We start from the raw sequence: 23,106 nt of genomic DNA on the forward strand, positions 1-23,106 counted from the left end.
TGGAGAGAAAGCAGAGTTAACGTTCCAGGTCCAGTGACCCTTCTTCAGAATTGACTCCTCAGTTCCGGGCCTTTGGGTCCTTACAATGCGACTAGTATCAAAACTGATACTCTGTGCCTTCAGTCTCCACCCAATAAAACAAATTTGGAGAGGAAACAGAGAGAACCCAGCCAAGCTATGCATGCAGCTCAATTTAAAATGAAGTCCCAAAGTGGTGGGCTGTTGCCTTGTCCTCAACCATAGACAGTTCTACTCGAAGAATGCTGCTCAGAACTTTCATTAGCTGGCCGCACAATCAATCCCAGATAAGAACCCAATGAGCAGCGTAAGTCAGACACAGCCCCCTCCATCAGCACAGGATTGCAGTACATTACCAAGCCCTGCAGCAGCAAACAGGCAAAGTTGAAGCTGCATACAATCATTAAGCAAATCAATGGAACGGGAGTAAAGGAGAGTAAGTAAGGCAAACAAGCAAGACAGAAACACAGGAAGAGAGAAGTAAGTTTACAGAGGCAGACACAATGGAGTGAAAGAGAAAGTGGACAGTTGAAAGGAGTAAAATGTAATCAAGAGAAAGAGCTAAACTTGAGAAGAGGCAATGTGCAAGCTAGCTGGCTCAACATTGTTTTGAAATAGGTAAAAACAATGACTGCAGGTGCAGGAAACCAGATTCTGGATTAGAGTGAAAAGCACAGCAGTTCAGGCAGCATCCGAGGAGCAGGAAAATGGACATTTCGGGCAAAAGCCCTTCATCAGGAATACAGGCAGAGAGCCTGAAGGGTGGAGAGATAAATGAGAGGAGGGTAGGGGTGGGGAGCAAGTAGCATAGAGTACAATAGGTGAGTGGGGGTGGAGGTGAAGGTGATAGGTCGGGGAGGAGGGTGGGGGAAGGTAGCAAAGAGTACAATGGGTGGATGGGGGTGAGATGAAGGTGATAGGTCAAAGAGGAGGGTGGAGTGGATAGGTGGAAAAGAAGATAGGCAGGTAGGACAAGTCATGGGGACAGTGCTGAGCTGGAAGTTTGGAACTGGGGTGAGGTGGGGGATGGGGAAATGAGGAAACTGGTGAAGTCCACATTGATGCCCTGGGGTTGAAGTGTTCCGAAGCGGAAGATGAGGCGTTCTTCCTTCAGGCGTGGGGTGTGAGGGAGCAGCGGTGAAGGAGGCCCAGCACCTCCATATTCTCAGCAGAGTGGGAACGGGAGTTAAAATGTTGGGCCACAGGGCGGTGTGGTTGATGGGTGCGGGTGTCCCAGAGATGTTCCCTAAAGCACTCTACTAGGAAGCATCCAGTCTCCCCAATGTAGAGGAGACCACATCGGGAGCAACAGATACAATAAATGATATTAGTGGATGTGCAGGTAAAGCTTTGATGGATGTGGAACGCTCCTTTAGGGCCTTGGATAGAGGTGAGGGAGGAGGTGTGGGCGCAGATTTTGCAATTCCTGTGGTGGTAGGGGAAGGTGCCAGGATGGGAGGGTGGGTTGTAGGGGGGTGTGGACCTGACCAGGTAGTCACGGAGGGAACGGTCTTTGCTGAAGGCGGAAAGTGGTGGGAAGGGAAATATACCCTGGTGGTGGGGTCCGTTAGGAGGTGGCAGAAATGTCAGCGAATGATTTGGTTTATGTGAAGGTTGGTAGGGTGGAAGATGGGCACCAGGGGCGTTCTGTCCTTGTTACGGTTGGAGGAGTGGGGTTTGAGGGCGGAGTTGCAGGATTTGGACGAGATGCATTGGAGGGCATCTTTAACCACGTGGGAAGGGAAATTGCGGTCTCTAAAGAAGGAGGCCATCTGGTGTGTTCTGTGGTGGAACTGGTCCTCCTGGGAGCAGATACAGCGGAGGTGGAGGAATTGGGAATACGGGATGGCATTTTTGCAGGAGGTAGGGTGGGAAGAGGTGTAATCCAGGTAGCTGTGGGAGCCGGTGAGTTTGTAAAAAATGTCAGTGTCAAGTCAGTCGTCATTAATGGAGATGGAGAGGTCCAGGAAGGGGAGGGAGGTGTCAGAGATGGTCCAGGTAAATTTAAGGTCAGGGTGGAATGTGTTGGTGAAGTTGACGAATTGCTCAACCTCCTCGCGGGAGCATGAGGTGGCGCCAATGCAGTCATCAATGTAGCGGAGGAAGAGGTGGGGAGTGGTGCAGGTGTAATTACAGAAGATCGACTGTTCTACGTAGCCAACAAAGAGACAGGCATAGCTGGGGCCCATGTGGGTGCCCATGGCTACCTCTTTGGTCTGGAGGAAGTGGGAGGATTTGAAGGAGAAATTGTTAAGAGTGAGGACCAGTTCAGCCAAACGAATGAGTGTGTTAGTGGAAGGGTACTGCTGTGATGTCGGGAGAGGAAGAAACGGAGGGCTTGGAGGCCCTGGTCATGGCGGAGGGAGGTGTAGAGGGACTGGATATCCATGGTGAAGATGAGGCGTTGGAACCAGGGGAAACGGAAGTCTTGGAGGAGGTGGAGGGCATGGGTGGTGTCTCGAATGTATGAGGGGAGTTCCTGGACTAGGGGGATAGGACAGTGTCGAGGTAGGTAGAGATGAGTTCAGTGGGGCAGGAGCATGCTGAGACAATGGGTCGGCCAGGGTGGTCAGGCTTGTGGATCTTGGGAAGGAGGTAGAACCGGGCAGTGCGGAGTTCCCAGACTATGAGGTTGGAAGCTGTGGGTGGGAGATCTCCTGAGGTGATGAGGTTCTGTATGGTCTGGGAGGTGATGGTTTGGTGATGGGAGGGTGGGGTCATGGTCGAGGGGGGGGACGGTAGGAGGAGGTGTCCTCGAGTTGGCACCTGGCTTCAGCGGTGTAGAGGTCAGTGTGCCAAACCATCACTGCACCCCCTTTTGTCCGCTGTTTGATGGTGAGGTTGGGAGCAGACGGAGTGGAGGGCTGCGTGTTGTGAGGGTGAGAAGTTGGAGTGGGGGAGGGGCGTAGACAGGTTGAGGCGGTTAATGTCCCGGCGGCAGTTGGAAATGAAGAAGTCAAGGGCAGGTAATAGGCCAGCGCAGGGTATCCAGGTGGATGCAATGTGTTGGAGGTGGGCGAAGGGGTTCTCGGAAGGTGGGCGGGAATCCTGATTGTGAAAGTAAGCTCGGATGCGGAGGCGGCGGAAGAAGTATTTGACGTCACGGCGTGTATTAAATTCATTGATGCGTGGACGGAGGGGGAATGAAGGTGAGTCCTTTGCTGAGGACTGATCGTTCGTCCTCAGTGGGGGGGAGGTCTGGAGGGATGGTGAAAACTCGCAGGGCTGGGAGCTGGGATCTGGTGTGGGTGTGGAGCTGGAAGTGGGGGGGGGGGGCGGAGCCAGTGACTGGAGTGGGTGTGATGGTGGGGGGAATGGGGGTAGAGTCATGAGCAGGGGTGATGTTCCCCTCAGGGTTCTGGGGGGGCGGGGATGGTGACAGTGGGATCTGGGGGGGACATGTCAGCAGAATGCAGGTGAGTGGCGTTGGTGGGGATGGAAGTAGTGGCAAACACGGCAGTAGGGGGGACAGAAGTCAGAGCGTGTGAGAAATAAATGTATATCATACCTGATGAAGACACAATTCCCAGCAACTTTCTACAGCGTGTGCAAACGATTGTGTTATTTTCGCTCTCCACCTGAAAGAAACCAAAAAGGGTGAATAAGATGATGAACAGACATTCATTTTTGAGCTTACATAGAGGTATCCCTGCAGTTAGTCCCTTGACTCTATATTAGACTGCGTTCCAAATCCCTGCAGCTTCAACTGGGGAGTTTTGGCAGCTGCCAGATAGGTGACTCTCAATGGAAGATGGACACATTTCAGCCTTGGTCAGCTCCCATTGACCAATCACAGCAAAACCACTGAATCAAGCCAAGTGTGGCCGCTAAAAAGATATCAAAAGGAAAATGCAGAAACACAGCCTTATTCTTAATTGTCATCTGAACATGACACCTAATGGAACCGTAACCCATCATCAGGATGGGTTAATAATATCTGGCATTATTAACGAGCATCTTAAATTCCAAGCAAAAAGATGCAAATCATGGGAAATGAATAATGCATGCACATCAATGTTTATGAGGTTTACTCCACTCCTGGATCAGGGAGAGAAAAAAAAAATCAATCAATCAAGATCGAGTATTTTTAAATCGACATTGCCACCTATTATATATCGCCAGCCAAAAGGGAGACAGTTTTAACCAGGCGAGTTACATGTGGACAGTTTATAGTTGTTTACCTGTGACTAGAATCCACCAATTTGTGATAAATGGCAGTTCTTGTAAACTGTATGCTCAACACAACAAGCAATCTGAAGGAGGTGCAGGTAGATTGAGTGGACAAAATTTTGGCAGATGGAGTTTAATGAAGGAGCGTATGAGGTGATTACTTTGGCAAGAAGAATCAAAAGGCAGACTATTATTTAAATGGAGAGAGATTCCAAAGAAAATGCAGCACGGAAGGATCTGGATGTTCAGGTATACGGAACCCAAATTTTAGCATGTAGGTGCAACATGTAATTAAGGCAGCAAATGGAATTTTGGCCTTTATTGTTAGCAGGTTAGAGTTTGAAAACAGGGATATCTTGTTACAACTGTGCAGTGCTTTTCAGCACTGCGTTGAGTTATGGTTCCTGTATTTGAGAAAGGACAGATTGGCATTGGAGACAGTTCAAAAGGGATTCATTGGATTGATTGATGGGATGAAGGGGTGATTGACGAGAAGAAGGACAGGTGATCTGATTGAAACACACAGCATTCTGAAGGGGCTTGCCAGGATACAAGTTGAAAAGATGGGTCCACAAGTAATCTCAAGGTAGAGCACATAGTACTGAATAAGGGGACACTTATTTCTTCTCCTGGAGGGTAATAAATTCTCTAGTTGCAGAGACTAGATCATTGAAAGTGTTTGAAGAGGAGGTAGAGAGACTTTTGAAATAGAATGCTGAGGGCTATGAGGAGCTCAGACAAAATAAGTTGAGGCATGCAGCAGATCAGACATGATCTTATAGAATGGCAAGGCAGGGGCTTGAGGGGCTGAATGGCCCATTCTTGCTTCTGATTACCAATGTATTTTCACTACAAATATAGTATAACGACAAGATCAAACAAGAACTATATTACCCGACATTAAAAGATTGAAATGATTTTATCACAAACAACACAAAAGGATTCAACCAACAGTATTCCTTTTATCCCTGTACATCCTTACAAACGCCAAATCCCAGCAAAGGGTTTACCACTATTTCTACACCGCAGCTTCTTGCTCAGGCTGTAATCAGTTTCCTTCCATTGAATTTCTACATGTTGACTCTATACATTTACTTCATCTGACAAAGTAAACTGCAAACTAAACCTAATATTACTGACACCTCAGAACAAACCGGAGTCCCTTGAACTCAGTTTCCATCAGTCTACTACAGCGTTTATCACACCTGCCTCCATTCTCGGGTACGTACACAGACTGAGTGACTCTCTTCTAGGCTGTTTTTTGGCATTTGTGCCCAGTCACTAGGCAACGGCACTGTTTTTCCCTACCTTTTTTTTACTGACCCCCTTCCTTAACTTCAAGGTTTGAAAAACTAATTTAAAATGCACATATACTCATGGCTTACTGGTGTTATCGCTGGACTGCTAATCAAGAGACCGAGGTAACATTCTGGGACCCAGGTTCAAATCCCACCATGGCAGTTAGTAGAATTTGAATTCAACAAAAATCTGGAATTAAAAGTCTAATGATGACTATGAATCCATTGTTGATTTCAAAATAACCCATCTGGTTCACTAATGTCCTTCAGGATTGATAAATCCCCTGGACCAGATGAACTTTACATAGTGATGAAGAAAAAGCAATACAGATTATCTTTCATTATCCTATCAATTCTGGAAAGTTTCCTGGAATATAGTAAATGCAACCTCACTATTTAAGAAGAAAGAGGGAAAACTGAAAACTGCAAACTTTATGTTCATGAAAGGGAAAATGTGAGAATCAATTATAAAGGACATTTAGAGTCCTTTGGCAAAATTGGGCATAATCAAGACCAAATTGTTGAAAGGGAAATCATGTTTGACAGACATGTTGGAATTTTTTTTTGAAATTATTTGTAGCATAGACAAAGGAGAACCAGTGATTAGGCTTACTTGGATTTTCAAAAGGCTTTAGGAAATACAACCAGAACACATGGGGTTGAGGGGAAATGTTCTCATGTGCATTCAGAATTGGCTAGGAAATGGAACACAGAACAGGAATAAATGGATCATTCTCAGGATAGCAGGTTATTATTAATGGGGATACCACAAGTGTCAGAGCTAGGTCCATAACTGTTCACAATCTAAATAATTTGGATATGGAGATCAATTGTTAACATTTCTAAATTTGTTGATGACACCAAAATGGACAGGAGCGCAAGTTGTGAGGAGGGTGCAAAGAGGTTTTAGTTGAAAATGTGTTGCTGGTTAAAGCACAGCAGGTCAGGCAGCATCCAAGGAATAGGAAATTCGACGTTTCGGGCATAAGCCCTTCATCAGGAATGAGGAGAGGGTGCCAGGCAGGATAAAAGGTAGGGAGGAGGGACTTGGGGGAGGGGCGATGGAGATGTGATAGGTGGAGGGAGGTAGAACGTGGCTGAAGACTTTCTGTGCAGAGGAGATGACCTGGGGGGTGCAGTGAGAGAGAGACTCACTGAAATCCTTGTAGAGGGAGGAAGAGAGCTTCTTCAAGGAAGGCATCCTTGCAAGAGGATTCGCAATAGGTTAAAATCTTCGGGTAAAAAATGAGGTCTGCAGATGCTGGAGATCACAGTTGAAAAAGAGGTTTTAACAGAGTTGGACAGGCTAAGTGAATGGACCAAAATATGGCAGATAGAATATAATGTAAACAAGTGTGAGGGCATTCACCTCAATGGCAAATACAAAAAGCCAGAATATTTAAATGATTTTTTTTTTGTTTTATTCATTCCCCGGTTAAGGGCATTCATGGCTCAGCCAGCAATTATTGCCCAGCCCTAATTACCCAGATGGCAGTGAAGAGTCATACAAATGATATATAATTAAATGATGAGAGACAGGGTGTCCAAACATATAAAGTATCTCTGTTCACGAGTCCTTAAATATTAGCTTGAAGGTGCAGCAAGCAATTAGGAAGGCAAACAATATGTTGCCAATTATTTCAAGCAGTTAGAGTCATAGAAATGTACAGCATGGAAACAGAACCTTCAGTCCAACCTGTCCATGCCAACAATATATCCCAACTCAATCTAGTCCCACCTGCCAGCACCCGGCCCATATCCATCCAAACCCTTCCTATTCATATACCCATCCAAATGCCTCTTAAATGTTGCATTGTACCAGCCTCCACCACATCCTTTGGCAGCTCATTCCATATACATACCAACTCTGCGTGAAAAAGTTGCCCTTAGGTCTCTTTTATATCTTTCCTCTCTCACCCTAAACCTATGCCCTCTAGTTCTGGACTCCCTGATCCCAGGGGAAAGAGTTGGTCTATTTATCCTATCCATGCCCTTCATAATTTTGTAAACCTCTATAACGTCACCCCTCAGCCTCCCACGCTCCAGAGAAAACAGCCCCAGCCTGTTCAGCCTCTCCCTGTAGCTCAGATCCTCCAACCCTGGCAACATCCTTGTAAATCTTTTCTGAACCCTTTCAAGTTTCACAACATCTTTCCGATAGGAAGGAGACCAGAATTGCATGCAATATTCCAACAGTGGCCTAACCAATGTCCTGTACAGCCGCAACATGACCTCCCAACTCCTGTACTCAATACTCTGACCAATAAAGGAAAGCATACCAAACACGGCCTTCACTATCCTATCTACCTGCGATTCTATTTTCAAAGAGCTGTGAACCTGCACTCCAAAGTCTCTTTGTTCTCCAACACTCCCTAGGACCTTACCATTAAGTGTATAAGTCCTGCTAAGATTTTCTTTCCCAAAATGCAGCACCTCACATTTATCTGAATTAAACTCCATCTGCCACTTCTCAGCCCATTGGCCCATCTGGTCAAGATCTGTTGTAATCCGAGGTAACCCTCTTCGCTGTCCACTACACCTCCAAATTTGGAGTCATCTGCAAACTTACTAACTGTACCTCTTATTCTCGCATCCAAATCATTTATTTAAATGACAACAAGTAGAGGGCCCCGATCCTTGTGGTACTCCACTGGTCACAGGCCTCCAGTCTGAAAAACAACCCTCCACCACCACCCTCTGTCTTCTACCTTTGAGCCACTTCTGTATCCAAAGTGCTAGTTCTCCCTGTATTCCACGAGATCTAACCTTGCTAATGAGTCTCCCATGGGGAACCTTGTCGAACGCCTTATTGAAGTCCATATGGATCACATCTACTGCTCTGCCCTCATCAATCTTCTTAGTTACTTCTTCAAAAAACTCAATCAAGTTTATGAGACATGATTTCTCACGCACAAAGCCATGGTGATTATCCCTAATCAGTCCTTGCCTTTCCAAATATATGTACATCCTGTCTCTCAGGATTCTCTCCAACAACTTGCCCACCACCGAGGTCAGGCTCATCGGCCTATAGTTCTCTGGCTTGTCTTTACCGCCCATCTTAAACAGTGGCACCATGTTTGCCAACCTCCAGTCTTCTAGCACCTCACCTGTGACTATCGATGATACAAATATTTCAGCGAGAGGCCCAGCAATCACTTCTCTAGCTTCCCAGAGTTCTTGGGTACACCTGATCAGGTCCTGGGGATTTATCCACCTTTAACCATTTCAAGACATCCAGCACTTTCCCCTCTGTAATCTGGACATTTTGCAAGATGTCACCGTCTATTTCCCTACAGTCTATATCTTCCATATCTTTTTCCCCAGTAAATACTGATGCAAAATATTCATTTTATATCTCCCCCATTTTCTGCGGCTCCACACAAAGGCCGCCTTGCTGATCTTTGAGAGGCCCTATTCTCTCCCTAGTTACCCTTTTGTCCTTAATGTATTTGTAAAACCCTTTGCTTTCTCCTTAACTCTATTTGCCAAAGCTATCTCATGTCCCTGTTTTGCCCTCCTGATTTCCCTCTTAAGTAAAGTCCTACTTCTTTTATACTCTTCTAAGGATTCACTCGATCTATCCTGTCTATACCTGACATATGCTTCCTTCTTTTTCTTAACTACAACCTCATTTTTTTTCGTCATCCAGCCTTCCCTTTCACCCTGACAGGAATATACTATCTCTGGATTCTTGTTATCTCATTTCTGAAGGCTTCCCATTTTCCAGCTGTCCCTTTACCTGTGAGCATCTGCCCCCAATCAGCTTTTGAAAGTTCTTGCCTAATACCCTCAACATTGGCCTTTCTCCAATTTAGAACTTCAACTTTTAGATCTGCTCTATCCTTTTCCATCACTATTTTAAAACAAATACAATTATGGTCACTGGCCCCAAAGTGAACGACCACTGACACCTCAGTCACCTGCCCTGCCTTATTTCCCCAAGAGTAGGTCAAGTTTTGCATCTTCTCTAGTAGGTACATCCACATACGGAATCAGAAAATTGTCTTGTACAACGTAAGAAATTCCTCTCCATCTAAACCTTTAACACTATGGTGTTCCAGTCTATGTCTGGAAAGTTAAAATCCCCTACCATAACTACCCTATTATTCTTAGAGATAGCTGAGATCTCTTTACAAGTTTGTTTCTCAATTTCCCTCTGACTATTGGGGGTCTCTAATACAATCCCAATAAGGTGATCATCCCTTTCTTATTTCTCACTTCCACCCAAATAACTTCCCTGAATGTATTTCTGGGAATATCCTCCCTCAGCATTGCTGTAATGCTATCCCTTATCAAAAATGCCACCGTCCCTCCTCTCTTGCCTCCCTTTCTAACCTTCCTGTAGCATTTGTATCCTGGAACATTAAGTTGCCAGTCCTGCCCATCCCTGAGCCATGTTTCTGTAATTGCGAGGATATCCCAGTCCCATATTCCTAGCCATGCCCTGAGTTCATCTGCCTTCCCTGTTAGGCCCCTTGCATTGAAATAAATGCAGTTTAATTTATTAGTCCTACCTTGTCCCTGCCTGCCCTGACTGTTTGACTCACTTCTGCTCTCAGCTGTATCTGTCTCAGATCGATCTCTTTCCTCACTATCTCCCTGGGTTCCCCCCCCACCCGCACCTTACTAGTTTAAATCCTCCCAAGCAGTTCTAGCAAATTTCCCTGCCAGTATATTAGTCCCCTTCCAATTTAGGTGCAATCCGTCCTTCTTGTACAAGTCATTTCTACCCCAAAAGAGATTCCAATTATCCAAAAATGTGTATCCTTCTTCCATACACCAGCTCCTCAGCCATGCATTCATCTGCTCTATCCTCCTATTCCTGCCCTCACTAGCTCGTAGCACTGGGAGTAATCCAGATATTACTACCCTTGAGGACCTCCTTTTTAAATTTCTGCCTAACTCTCTGTAATTTCCCTTCAGAATCTCAACCTTTTTCCTTCCTATATCGTTGGTTCCAATGTGGACAATGACCTCTTGCTGGCCCCTCTCCCCCATAAGAATGTTTTGCACCCTCTCTGAGACATCCTTGATCCTGGCACCAGGGAAACAACACACCATTCTTTTTCTCTGCTGACCACAGAAACATCTGTCTGTACCTCGAACCACAAAATCCCCTAACACAATTGATCGTTTGGAAACTGACGTACCCCTCGTTGCATTAGAGCCAGTCTCAATACCAGAAAATTGGCTATTCGTGCTACGTTCCCATGAGAATCCATCACCCCCTACATTTTCCAAAACAGCATATCTGTTTGAAATGGGTATATCCACAAAAGACTCCTGCTCTAGCTGCCTACCTCTCTTACCTTTCCTGGAGTTAACCCATCTATGTGACTGTATCTGAGACTTTGCCCCCTTCCTATAACTGCCATCCATCACATACTGTTGCTGTTGCAAATTCCTCATCGCTTCTTTCTGTCTCTCCAACCGATCCACTCGATCTGATAAGATTTGCATCCAACAGCATTTATGGCAGATATAATCCGCAGCAACCCTTAAACTCTCTTTAAACTCCCACATCTGACAAGAAGTACATATCACTGCAAAGGCCATTGTTGCTCCTTCACAATCTACAGACCCAGAAAATAACACCGTCTTATTCCTCTACAAAACACTGCCCCAGGTTAAATTAATAGCTATGGCTTATATTTTAAGTTTAATCAATAGACTTGTCTCCAAAAACATATAATCATGAAAGAACCCACTGTACTCACTAATACAGCCTTTCTCTTGGACAGACTTAAAACAACAATTAATTTATCTGATTCTGTGCTGTGAACTTCACCCAACAGTTCCTCCAAGATTATTTGTGAAAGTCACTGTTTGTTAATTTTCCCCGATACACTCCAATGTCCAGCGATACACGAATTCAAAACAGCAAAGGCAGTAACTGTGCAGGTTCTCTCTCTCTCCCTCCCCTGCACTGTCCTCACCATGTGCTTCCTTTGTCTGCTCTTCTCCCTTTAAGTGCATACTTAAAGATATCTTGCTAATATCAAGGCAGTTTTGACCAAGTGTGGTACCACCGGGCTCTAACTGAAGTCAATGAGAATCAGGAAAACTCTCCGTCCATTGGGTGCATGTCTAGCACAAAGTAAAATGACTGTCGTGACTGAAAACAATTCATCTCAGTCCAAGGACATCAGTGCTTCTGGGTAGTGACTTAGGTCCAAATATTTTCAACCACATTCCTTCCAACGCAAGGTCAAACGTAGAGATGTTTGCTGGTAATAACACAACGTTCAACACATTCACAGCTCCTCAAGCACTAAAGCAGTCCATGCCAATGCATATTAATATATGGACAATCATCAGGCTTGGGTTAATAATATTCATGCCAAACAAGGGCCAGGCAATGATTATCTCCAACAAGAGAAAATCTAATCAACTCCTCGTACCTTACTACCACTGAATCACCCACTATGACTTTCCATCGGTCATAAACTAAATCGGACTAAGCATATAAACATCACGGCTACTACAGCAGGTCAGAGACTGAGAATGGAGAGGTGAATAACTTACTTCCTTGTCCACCATGTACAAGGCACCACTCAGGAGTGTGATGAAATGCTTCCCGGTTGCCTGGATGAATGCAGCTCCAAAAACACTCAAGAATCTGAACCAGCATGCAGCTGGCTAATCTTTCTCCTCTATACCTTGAGCAAACTGCCTTATGGCACACTCTTAGAGCCCATCATTGATCCCTGATGATGGAGGAGGAATAATACAGTATGGTTTTCTCACAAATCCCCAATCAAGAATGTAACCACATGATGCTCTCTGACCAAGGTACTCTTAGTTAAAGTGGGTATTTACGAGTGTGTAACACTAACCTGAACTGAGTGCCCCCTGTGGATTTCCCAGCTTTCTTCAAAGAAATGCCTTCACACCCAGGCCACCTGAAACTTTGAATCATGAGGAGACTCTGGAAGCTGAGATCATTCCACTCCATGGAACAACATAATGGAATATCAATGTGGGGTACCTATTTTCTACAAGGATTTAAATTTGAGAATTACAGAAATTAAGAGGATGTCCCCTTTTTCTCTTCCCAAAATACTCTTTTAAAAAAATACTGAAGAAATATTTGAGCATCGTTTTCCTCATTACAACACAGGCCATACTTCACGAGTATTTCGGTGGCTGTAAAGGAATTTGGGACATTGTGTTTCAAAGTTGTTAAATAAATACAGATTTTTTTTTCTCAGTACTGAAACAGAAATACAAATAAAGCCTTCAACCCTGATACGGTCAGTTCTGCTATAACATACGTTTCTTCAATGCGAGTTCGCTTTAACATAATTGAAGAATTTAGGCTGTTATTTGCAAAACGTGAACCTCCCTTACCTATATTGGCTACAACGTGATTCCGACCCCATTAGTTTAAATGGCATGGCTATGGTGCAATTTTCTTATAATGTGAGAACGTAACTATAGCGATATATCAGAACGGACTGTATCTAACTTAGCTTAAAAATGTGTTGCTGGAAAAGCGCAGCAGGTCAGGCAGCATCAAAGGAGTAGGAGAATCGCTTAATTCCTGAAGAAGGGCTTATGCCCGAAATGATAATTCTCCTGTTCCTTTGATGCTGCCTGACCTGCTGTGCTTTTCCAGCAACACATTTTTAAGCTCTGATCTCCAGCATCTGCAGTCCTCACTTTCTCCCTGTATCTAACACTGTCAAATAAGTCAAGCTGAAGGCTGTGTGCAATCCTATCTGTTGTGAGCAAAGGCCATACCTGCACCAGCTGCTTGACATCGGACTGCCTCACCGTCTCTTCATGCACCGCAGTTTCATCAACGCTCACCACATTCACAAGTAGGAAAGTGTCGCCTAATAAACAGTCATCCAACCTCGGTCGTAAGGCCTTGGCAAATGGATCAGGATGACAGCACCAGTGTTCCACCAAATCATTCCAATTTCCACTAGGCAATGGTAAAACCCTCTGAAACATCCTGTGCATGAAGGGACAGCTCATTAGAGTCAGACAAACCACAATACGTGCTTATCACTTCAATTGCAAAAAAAAAGAGATAATTCAATTGCAATATGGTCAATGCAAACAAAGAAGTCTTACTGTTAAGATAAAAATACATTACATGGGGCTGCTGTATTAAGGATTTGCACCATTCCTAGCAGACGGTGATGATTTTGCTTGTGATAACTCAGGTGATAAGCTGTCAGTTGGAATCCTCTACATTGCTATTGCTGTGCTCCAGAGGTAAGCAGTCAGCACTGAGTGTTACAAAGCCCCAACTACTGTCAAACAGGCAATAAGCATGGGTCAGAATTACATGGCATGTTCTTTACTTTCCAAACATGTCATTTAGTTCCTTTGAATTTTTAGGACAAAAGTTTACACATGATATTTGAAATGTGACCAAGAAATGGCAGCACAAAATGCATGCTTATCTTCATTATTCAAAAGTATATTCTGGTTCTAATTTTAAATCAGGTTTTAAGATAGTTCAGATAAGCCTCAATTTTACACTGCTGCTGAGGACCACCAACCTCTCAGTCCGACATAATAGTGAATAGTGAGACTATCCTCTTTACCCAATATACAATGTGCCAAACAGGAGAGAGGTATTGACTGGTACACGTCAATGTCCAAGTGAGAAAGTAAAGACTGATGAAATGGCAGAAATATAATTTTGGTTTTACTGACACTGCTAAACAGGGAACATTTTAATTTGCAATATCATTAGCAATTTTATTATGAACAAACTTTGCTTGAGGCATAATGCTCCTTTAAAAATTTCTCAAAATGACAGAAAGGGAAAGATTTGCATTTATATGGCATGTTTCTCAACCTAGAGGAGACCCAGCATTCACTTCTCAAGGAGAGGGTCACGACTGCAAAGCCTGACTGAATTTTTGCAAGGAGTAACGACAGTAGGACTCAGGAATCGATATTACTTACATCAACAGACAGAAGGCATTCAATCAAATCCCATGTTACAGACTTCTGTCAAAGCTCATGAAATTAGTGGAAAATTATTGATCCAGTTCAGAAGCTGGTTGAGTGACAGGAATCAAAATAGGGATCATGGGCAAACGCTTTAATTTTGAGGATCTGGTTAGCAGTGTCCAACAAACCACTGTTCTGGGGCCACAATTATTGCAAATATTTATTAACAACTTAGATCATCGGAGAGAAAGCCACAAATTCAAATTTGACAAAGGTAGGCAGCCTTGTAAGTTGGGTATATAGAAGCAAAGAGGCAGTGATAGAGTAAGTGACTGGGTAAAACTGTGTTGACATATTTCAACATAGGGAAATGTGAGGTCATCCACTTTGAAGTTAAGAACATAGAACAGTGCAGCACAGTACAGGCCCTGTGGCCCTCAATGTTGTGCTGACTTTTTATCCTACTCTAAGAACAAACTAAGCTACATACCCTTCACTTTACTATCATCCATGTGCCTATCCAAGAGTCACTTAAATATCACATCACTAACGTATCTGACCCTACCACCACTGATGTCAGTGCATTCCACCCACCCACCACTCTCTGTGTAACAAACCTACTTCTCACATCTCCCCCAAACCTTCCGCCAATCACCTTAAAATTATGCCCCCTTGTGATAGCCATTTCCACCCAGGGAAAGTCTCTGACTATCCACTCTATCTATGCCTCTCATCAGCTTGTACATCGCTATCAAATCACCTCTCATCCTTCTTCTTTCCAAAAAAAAAGCCCTAGCTCCCTGAAGCTTTCTTCATAAGACATGCCCTCCAGTCCAGGCAGCATCCTGATAAATCTCCTCGGCACCCTCTCTAAAGCTTCAACATCCTTCCTATAATGAGGCAACCAGAACTGACCATAATATTCCAAATGTGGTCTAAGCTTTATAGAGCTGCAGCATAATCTCGCAGCTCTTAAACTCAATCATCCTGCCAATGAAAACCAACACACCATATGCCTTCTTAAAAATCCTCTTAACGTGGGTGGCAACTTTGAGGGATCTATGGACATGGACCCCAAGATCTCTCTGTTCCTCTGATCCCTCTGATCTTGGGGTACATGTCTTTCGATCCCTCTGTTCCTCCACACCACCAAGAATCTTGCCTTTAACCCTGTATTCTGCATTCAAATTCGACCTTCCAAAATGAATCACTTCGCATTTTTCCAGGTTGAACTCCATCTGCCAATTCGCAGCCCAGCTCTGCATCCTGTCAATGTCCCACTGCAACCTACGACAGCCCTCCAAACCATCCACAACTCCACCAATCTTTGTGTCATCGGCAAACTTACCAACCCATATCAGTCTGTTTCACACTGTCCTCAAAAACAACAAGGTTCCTCTCAGTAGTGAATACTGAAGGAAAGTATTCATTAAGCACGTTCCCGACTCCAGGCACAAGTTCCCTCCACTATCCCTGATCATCCCCACCCTCACTTGGACCATCCTCTTTTCTCACATACATGTAGAAAGTCTTGGGGTCTTCCTTAATCCTATCCACCAAGGCTTTTTCACGCCCCCTTCTAGCTCTGCTAAGTCAATTCTTCAGTTCCTTCCTTGTACCACTCTAGAGCCCTTTCTGATCCTTGCCTCCTCAATCTTAAGTTAGCTTCCTTCTTTCTCTTGACGAGATGTTCCATATCTCTTGTCATCCAAGGTTCCTTCACCCTACCATCCCTTCCTTGCCTCAGTGGGACAAACTTATCCAGCACTCACCACAAACGATTCCTAAAAAGCTTCCACATTTCTGTCGTATATTTCCCGAGAACATCTGTTCCCAATTTATGCTCCACCGTTCCTGACTAATAGCATTGTAATTCCCTCTCCCCCAATTAATACTTTCCCTTACCAACTGCTCCTATCCCTTCTATGGCTATAGTAAAGGGCAGGGAGTTGTGATCACTAACAACAAAATGCTCTCCCACTGAGAAATCTAACACCTGGCCTGGTTCGTTGTCAGGCACCAAATCTAAAATTGCCTCCCCTCTAGTCAACCTATCTACATATTGAGTCAGGAATCCTTCCTGGACATACCAGACAAAGTCTGCTCCATCCAAAAGATTTGCACAAAGGAGGTTCCAATCAATATTAGCAAAGTTGAAGTCACCCATGTCATCAACCCTGTTACTTCTGCACCTTTCCAAAATTTGCTTTCCAATGGGCGGCACGGTGGCACATTGGTTAGCACTGCTGCCTCACAGCGCCTGAGACCCGGGTTCAATTCCTGACTCAGGCAACTGACTGTGTGGAGTTTGCACGTTCTCCCCGTGTCTGCGTGGGTTTCCTCCGGGTGCTCCGGTTTCCTCCCACAGTCCAAAGATGTGCGGGTCAGGTGAATTGGCCATGCTAAATTGTCCGTAGTGTGAGGTAAGGGGTAAATATAGGGGTATGGGTGGGTTGCGCTTCGGCGGGTCGGTGTGGACTTGTTGGGCCGAAGGGCCTGTTTCCACACTGTAAGTAATCTAATCTAAAAATCTAATCTAATCTGCTCCTCTGTTTCACTGTTGCTACTGGGGAGTCTATAGAACACTCCCAATAAAGTGACTGCTCCTGTCCTGTTTCTGACTTCCACCCATAATAACTTTGGAGACAAACCCTCCTAGACAACCTCCCTTCCTCCAGCTGTGATACTATCCCCGATTAGTAATGCCACTCCCCCACCTCCTTTACCTCCGTCTCTATTCATTTTGAAACATTTAAACCCTAGAACATCCAACAACCATTCCTGCCCCTCCTGATGTCAGAGTCTCTGTAACAGCCACAACATCGTAGCTCCAAGTACTTTTAAGAAAGGATTTAACAGTCTGCTTTCCAAATTGTCATAATCCAGAAACAAATGAGGTCAAGAGAGACTTGGGAATCCAGGCAAATGGATATTAAAATGTGAAGGACCAATGTGGAAAATAGTCAAAATCTAGTGCAGTGGAATACAAGGGAGTAGAAAGTTCAGCTCTATAAAGCCCTGGATAAACCACAGGTGGGTGAAAAAGACATTTGGTATGCTTACCTTTATTGGTCAGAACATTGAGTGTCCGAGTGAGAGGTCATGTGGCGGCTGTACAGGACATTGGTTAAGCTTCTGTTGGAATATTGCGTGCAATTCTGGTCTCCTTTCTATCGGAAAGATGTTATGAAACTTGAAAGGGTTCAGAAAAGATCAACAAGGATATTAGCAGGGTTGGAGGTTGAGGGACGACCTTATAGAGGCGTATAAAATTATGAGGGGCATGGATAGGATAAATAGAGAAAGTCTTTTCCCTGGTGGGGCAAGGTTGGGGGGGGTGTCCTGAATAAGAGGTGAGAGGGAAAAGATATAAAAGGGACCTAAAGGGCAACTTTTTCACACAGAGGTGTGTATGGCATGAGCTGCCAGTGGAACTGGAGGAGGCTGATACATTACAGCATTTAAAAGACATCTGGATGGTTATATAAATAGGAAGAGTTTGGAAAGATATGGGCCAAGAGCAGACAAGTGGGACTAGATTAGGTTGGGATAGCTGGTTGGTATGGGCGAGTTGGACTGAAGGGTCTGCTTCTGCGCTGTACATCTCTATGACTCTATGACCTGGAGTACTTAAGCAATTCTAGACACTTCACCTTAGGAAGGATTACTTACAGCAGACAAAATCTAACATAATATATTTAGGATAAGGAGCAGCAGGTTTTAAATAGAGATGAGGAAAATTACTTCTCTGTAAGGGTCACGAATATATGGAATTCACTACCTCCGAGTGTGATAGATACAGGGACATTTGAGTAAATTTAAGGAGATAAACAGATTTTTAATTAGCAATGTGCTGAAGGCTATGAGGAGCATGGTGGAAGTAGAGTTAGGATTGAGATGAGATCAGCCATGATCCTTTCGAATGGTGGGGCAGGCTCGAGGGGCTGAACTCAACCTGAACTGCTGCTTCTATTTCTTATATATTACGCAGAATAGCATCCAAACTCCAAAGGAGTCAAATTACAAGACAAGATTACACAATATACTGTTGTGTTTCATCGAGTTTAGCAGATTAATGAGTGATATAAATTTTCAGGACATTAAGGAGAACAAATTGTTTCCCTCTGTTTACTCCCATTTCTAATGGTCATGGGATACACTCTCAGAACTAGAACTATCAGAGAAATTAAAACACACTTCTTCAGACAAATGAAAATAGACATTTGGAGCTCTTCTGCAAAAATTGGAGTTGGATGCTCAGTTGACTATAAATTATAATCCTAACCTTTATAGATTTTTGTTATTTGAAGATATTAGTTGACAATAAGGCAAAGACAATTACAAGTTAGGGCACATAGAGTCATAGAGATGTACGGCATGGAAACAGACCCTTCGGTCCAACCCGTCCATGCCAATCAGATATCCCAACCCAATCTAGTCCCACCTGCCAGCACCCAGCCCATATCCATCCAAACCCTTCCTATTCATATACCCATTCAAATGGTGTACCAGCCTCCACCACATCCTCTGGCAGCTCATTCCATACACGTACCACCCTCTGCATGAAAAAGTTGCCCCTTAGGTCTCTTTTATATCTTTCCCCTCTCACCCTAAACTTATGCCCAGGGAAAATACTTTGTCTATTTATCCTATCCATGCCCCTCATAATTTTGTAAACCTCTACAAGGTCACCCATCAGCTTCTGACGCTCCAGGGAAAACAGCCCCAGCCTGTTCAGCCTCTTCCTGTAGCTCAGATCCTCCAACCCTGGCAACATCCTTGTAAATCTTTTCTGAACTCTTTCAAGTTTCACAACATCTTTCCGATAGGAAGGAGACCAAAACTGCATGCAATATTCCAACAGTGGCCTAACCAATGTCCTGTACAGCCGCAACATGACCTCCCAACTCCTGTACTCAATACTCTGACCAAAGGAAAGCATACCAAACGCCTTCTTCACTAGCCCATCTACCTGCGATTCCACTTTCAAGGAACTATGAACCTGCACTCTTTGTTCAGCAACACTCCCTAGGACCTTACCATTAAGTGTATAAGTCCTGCAAAGATTTGCTTTCCCAAAATGCAGCACCTCACATTTATATGAATTAAACTCCATCTGCCACTTCTCAAGCCATTGGCCCATCTGGTCCAGATCCTGTTGTAATCTGAGGTAACCCTCTTCGCTGTCCACTACACTTCCAATTTTGGTGTCATCTGCAAACTTACTAACTGTACCTCTTATTCTCACATCCAAATCATTAATGTAAATGACAAAAAGTAGAGGGCCCAGCATATCAGCCATGACCCCATTAAATGGTTGAACACACAAGAGGGGCTGAATAGCACTTTAAAGACAATAATCAAGTGTAATATTGCTTTAACGTTGGGAAACACTGTAACCAATTTGCACACAGCAATCTTCCTCAAACAGAGGGATATATGTTTGAGTTGATCGAGGAATAAATACTACAGACAACAAGGATACAAGGCCTCATCTTTTACATGATCTTTTACATCCATACGAAACAGAAGACGGAGACTTGGTCTAGTTTCTAGAAACATGAAAACGTAGAAAATAGGAGCAGCGATAGGCCATTCGGCCCTTTGAGCGTGTTCTGCCATTCATTCTAATCATGGCTGATCATCCTACTCAAAAGCCTTTTATTGCTTTTTCTCTACATGCCAAGTGCTCCAAGTGCCATATCGAACTCCTCCTTGAAATCATACAACGTATTGGCCTCGACCGCTCTCTGTGACAGTGAACTCTGCAGGCTGACCACTTTCTGTGTGAAGAAACTTCTCATCTCAGACCTAAATGGTTGACCTTACATCTTTATCGGTAACCTCTGGAGTCCCCACTCATTGGGAACATTCTTCCTGCATCTAAGAGGGCGGCACAGTGGCACAGTGGTTAGCACTGCTGCCTCACAGCGCCAGAGACCCGGGTTCAATTCCCGTCTCAGGCAACTGTCTGTGTGGGGTTTGCACATTCTCTGCGTGGGTTTCCTCCAGGTGCTCTGATTTCCTCCCACAGTCCAAAAATGTGCAGGTTAGGTGAACTGGCCAAGAAAAATTGCCCATAGTGTTAGGTGAAGGGGTATTTTTATTACCTAAATGTAGGGGAATGGGTCTGGGTGGGTTGCGCTTCGGTGGGTTTGTGTGGACTTGTGTGGGCCGAAGGGCCTGTTTCCACACTGTAAGTAATCTAACCTAATCTACCCTTTCTAGGAATTTATAGTTTTCTAATGAGATCCGCCCTCATTCTTCTGAACTCTGAATTCTAACCAACTCAACCTCTTCTCATACATCACTTCTATGTAACATATGCCAGATTTGACAGTGCATCACTCATTCAGACCTGACGTGGGGTATCAGCCTGAATTACACACTCAAGTCACTATCATGGCACTTGAATTCATGACCTTCCAGTACGCACTTAGTCAGCTGACCTAACCATTTCCAATACTGAACAATGCATTAACTATGCACATATACTATTTCTGTTACAGATATTTACCACTGTCATCCACATGAAAAAGAGACCAGAAATATCTTACTGCTTCTTGAGTACAGATTGTCCACAGACTTGGCACTGAAAGTTATAGCATGTCTGGGCTTGCAAGGTTTCGATGACAGTTGGTACAAGCTCTAAAGAAACACGAAATATTAAAATTATTGGATAACCCTTGAGATTAATTCTGCAAATGGAGATTTTACCATTAGAATAACTATATGCATATTACAAAAAAAATTATGTATAAACTTAACTGTCTCAGTATTTTAAACACAAGTTTTCTCAAAGATCTAATGTTCCCAGATAATCTTCCACCTTAAAAGTATTAATAATAAATCACCACATAATAAACTACAATCTTTTTAACTGGACATGCTTTCCATGTTTGCAGGATTAATTGCCCGAAGTTCCATGTTATAGTGTGTTAGATTGTCATAACCAATGCATTTAACAGACTTTCTGTCGAGCAGGAGTTTTTCTTGTTCAGGAACGTAACCCTCATTTTTCATGCCTTGATATTTCTTGGTTTGAAGCTTACCAGTAATGATTTGTGACATTTAGGATTAACAATGAGGTGCCTGTCAATCAAAGTAACATTACACCCTGCAAGGCCTGTTCCCTCCAGCTCTGTTTCTATTACTAGCCTGACACAGTTACCAAATGAAGTGTCTACCCCATTTCTGACTGACAAAAGTGCTTCAAGCAAAGGATTTGCAAAAAGAAAACTGGTAATGAATATGCTAGTGGTCGACAGTCCAATTTTACATATTTTCTCTCCATGTATAAATTGCCTACATAATTCACAGTTGCCTCAGGCATGAGTGAACTATGCTCAATTTAGAAACTGACAGGGAATGAGGAGTATCTTGTGGTGTAGTGGCAGTGCCCCTACCTCTGAGCTAAGAGGCCCAGGTTCAAGCCCCAACTGCTCCAAGGGTGTGTCATAACATCTCTGAACTGGCTGTTCAGAACAAAAAGGCAACACAAGTTTTGTAAATAGGCTGCTCTCACAGTGCCTCTGACCACCAGTTCAAAACAGTAAGGGTGAAGAGGATATATTGTCCAGCTAACTTAGTATGCTTCATAACTATTGACAACTTACTTGTATACCTACTCATCAGTAATATTCATGGAGTGAAAAATTGTCCACCGGCCACGAGAGTGTAGGTTTCTCAAGCTGTTGAGGGAATGCAACAAAGCGCTACTTGAAGGTGGCAGGACATATGAAGAGAGAATGGATCGGACACGACGATATTCACTGCAGTTTAGAAGAATTAAAGGGGGGGGGGTGGGGGGTGGAGGTGAGGAATCTCACTGAAACCTATAAAATTCCAACAGGATCGAACAGAGGAAACGCAAGAAGGATGTTCACAATGACCAGAATCTGAGGTTACAATTACAAGCATATGAGGTGACTTAGGACTGGGATGAAAAGTTTCTTCACCCAGAGTGTGGTGAGCTTGTGAGTTATATCATATACTCCTTCTTGAAAACAGCTAGTGTTTTGCCACTTTACGGCAGAGAATTCAGTAGCTGGCCAAAACTCCCTCTCAAGCAAAACTGCACATGGATAACTTGATTATTTACAGCACGTTTTGTACATGTGAACTTGTTTTGTATAAATGGACCACCATCTTTGATAATCTTGCTGCATACTATGCAGCTATCTTCAGCTTTCAATTAGGTGCAGTTTGATGACTGAATCATCTCTTCTTACTAACAAACCCCTTTAAATACATTAGATGATACTTCTTGTGATGTAGCCAACATTGTAATTGGAGAAGTGTTATGAAAGAGGGGTGGAAATTAGTAATCTGCAAAAACAGCAACCAATGAAAAACAGGAATCATCAGACTGATGGTAGATTAGGAACAGAGATGGTGCAATGAGACCTGGATGTCAATGAAAGTAAGTGTACAGGGATCACAGGCGGTAAGGAAGGCAAATGATATGTTGGCCTTCGTCACCAGAAAATTTGAGTACAGGAACAGTCTGTCTTGCTGAATCATACAGGGCCTTGGTGAGACCTTACTGGAGTATTCTGTGTAGTTTTGGTCTCCTTCTCTGAGGTAGGATGTATTGGCTATGGAGAGAGTGCAATGAAGATTTTCCAGATTGATTCCTGGCACAGCAGGACTAACGTATGAGGAGAGACTGGCTCGGTTGGGCTGGTTTAGAAGAATGGAGGGG

General features: G+C 43.9%; 1 protein-coding gene across 2 annotated transcripts in view; it reads right to left on the reverse strand.

The window, feature by feature from the left end:
* Positions 1-23,106, reverse strand: part of ube3d (ubiquitin protein ligase E3D) — a 153,037-nt gene that overhangs the window by 123,702 nt on the left and 6,229 nt on the right. The window contains exons 3-5 of one of the 2 annotated variants that reach the window (XM_060856824.1): positions 20,960-21,050; positions 13,230-13,446; positions 3,527-3,596 (exon numbers count right to left, since the gene is read on the reverse strand). In XM_060856824.1, coding sequence (XP_060712807.1) covers positions 3,527-3,596; positions 13,230-13,446; positions 20,960-21,050 — 378 coding nt within the window. The remainder of the gene's footprint in view (positions 1-3,526; positions 3,597-13,229; positions 13,447-20,959; positions 21,051-23,106) is intronic. The other variant, XM_060856830.1, reaches the window with a different exon arrangement.

This window comes from Hemiscyllium ocellatum, chromosome 3 (assembly GCF_020745735.1).
Source record: "Hemiscyllium ocellatum isolate sHemOce1 chromosome 3, sHemOce1.pat.X.cur, whole genome shotgun sequence".
In the NCBI taxonomy this organism is placed as follows: domain Eukaryota; kingdom Metazoa; phylum Chordata; class Chondrichthyes; order Orectolobiformes; family Hemiscylliidae; genus Hemiscyllium; species Hemiscyllium ocellatum.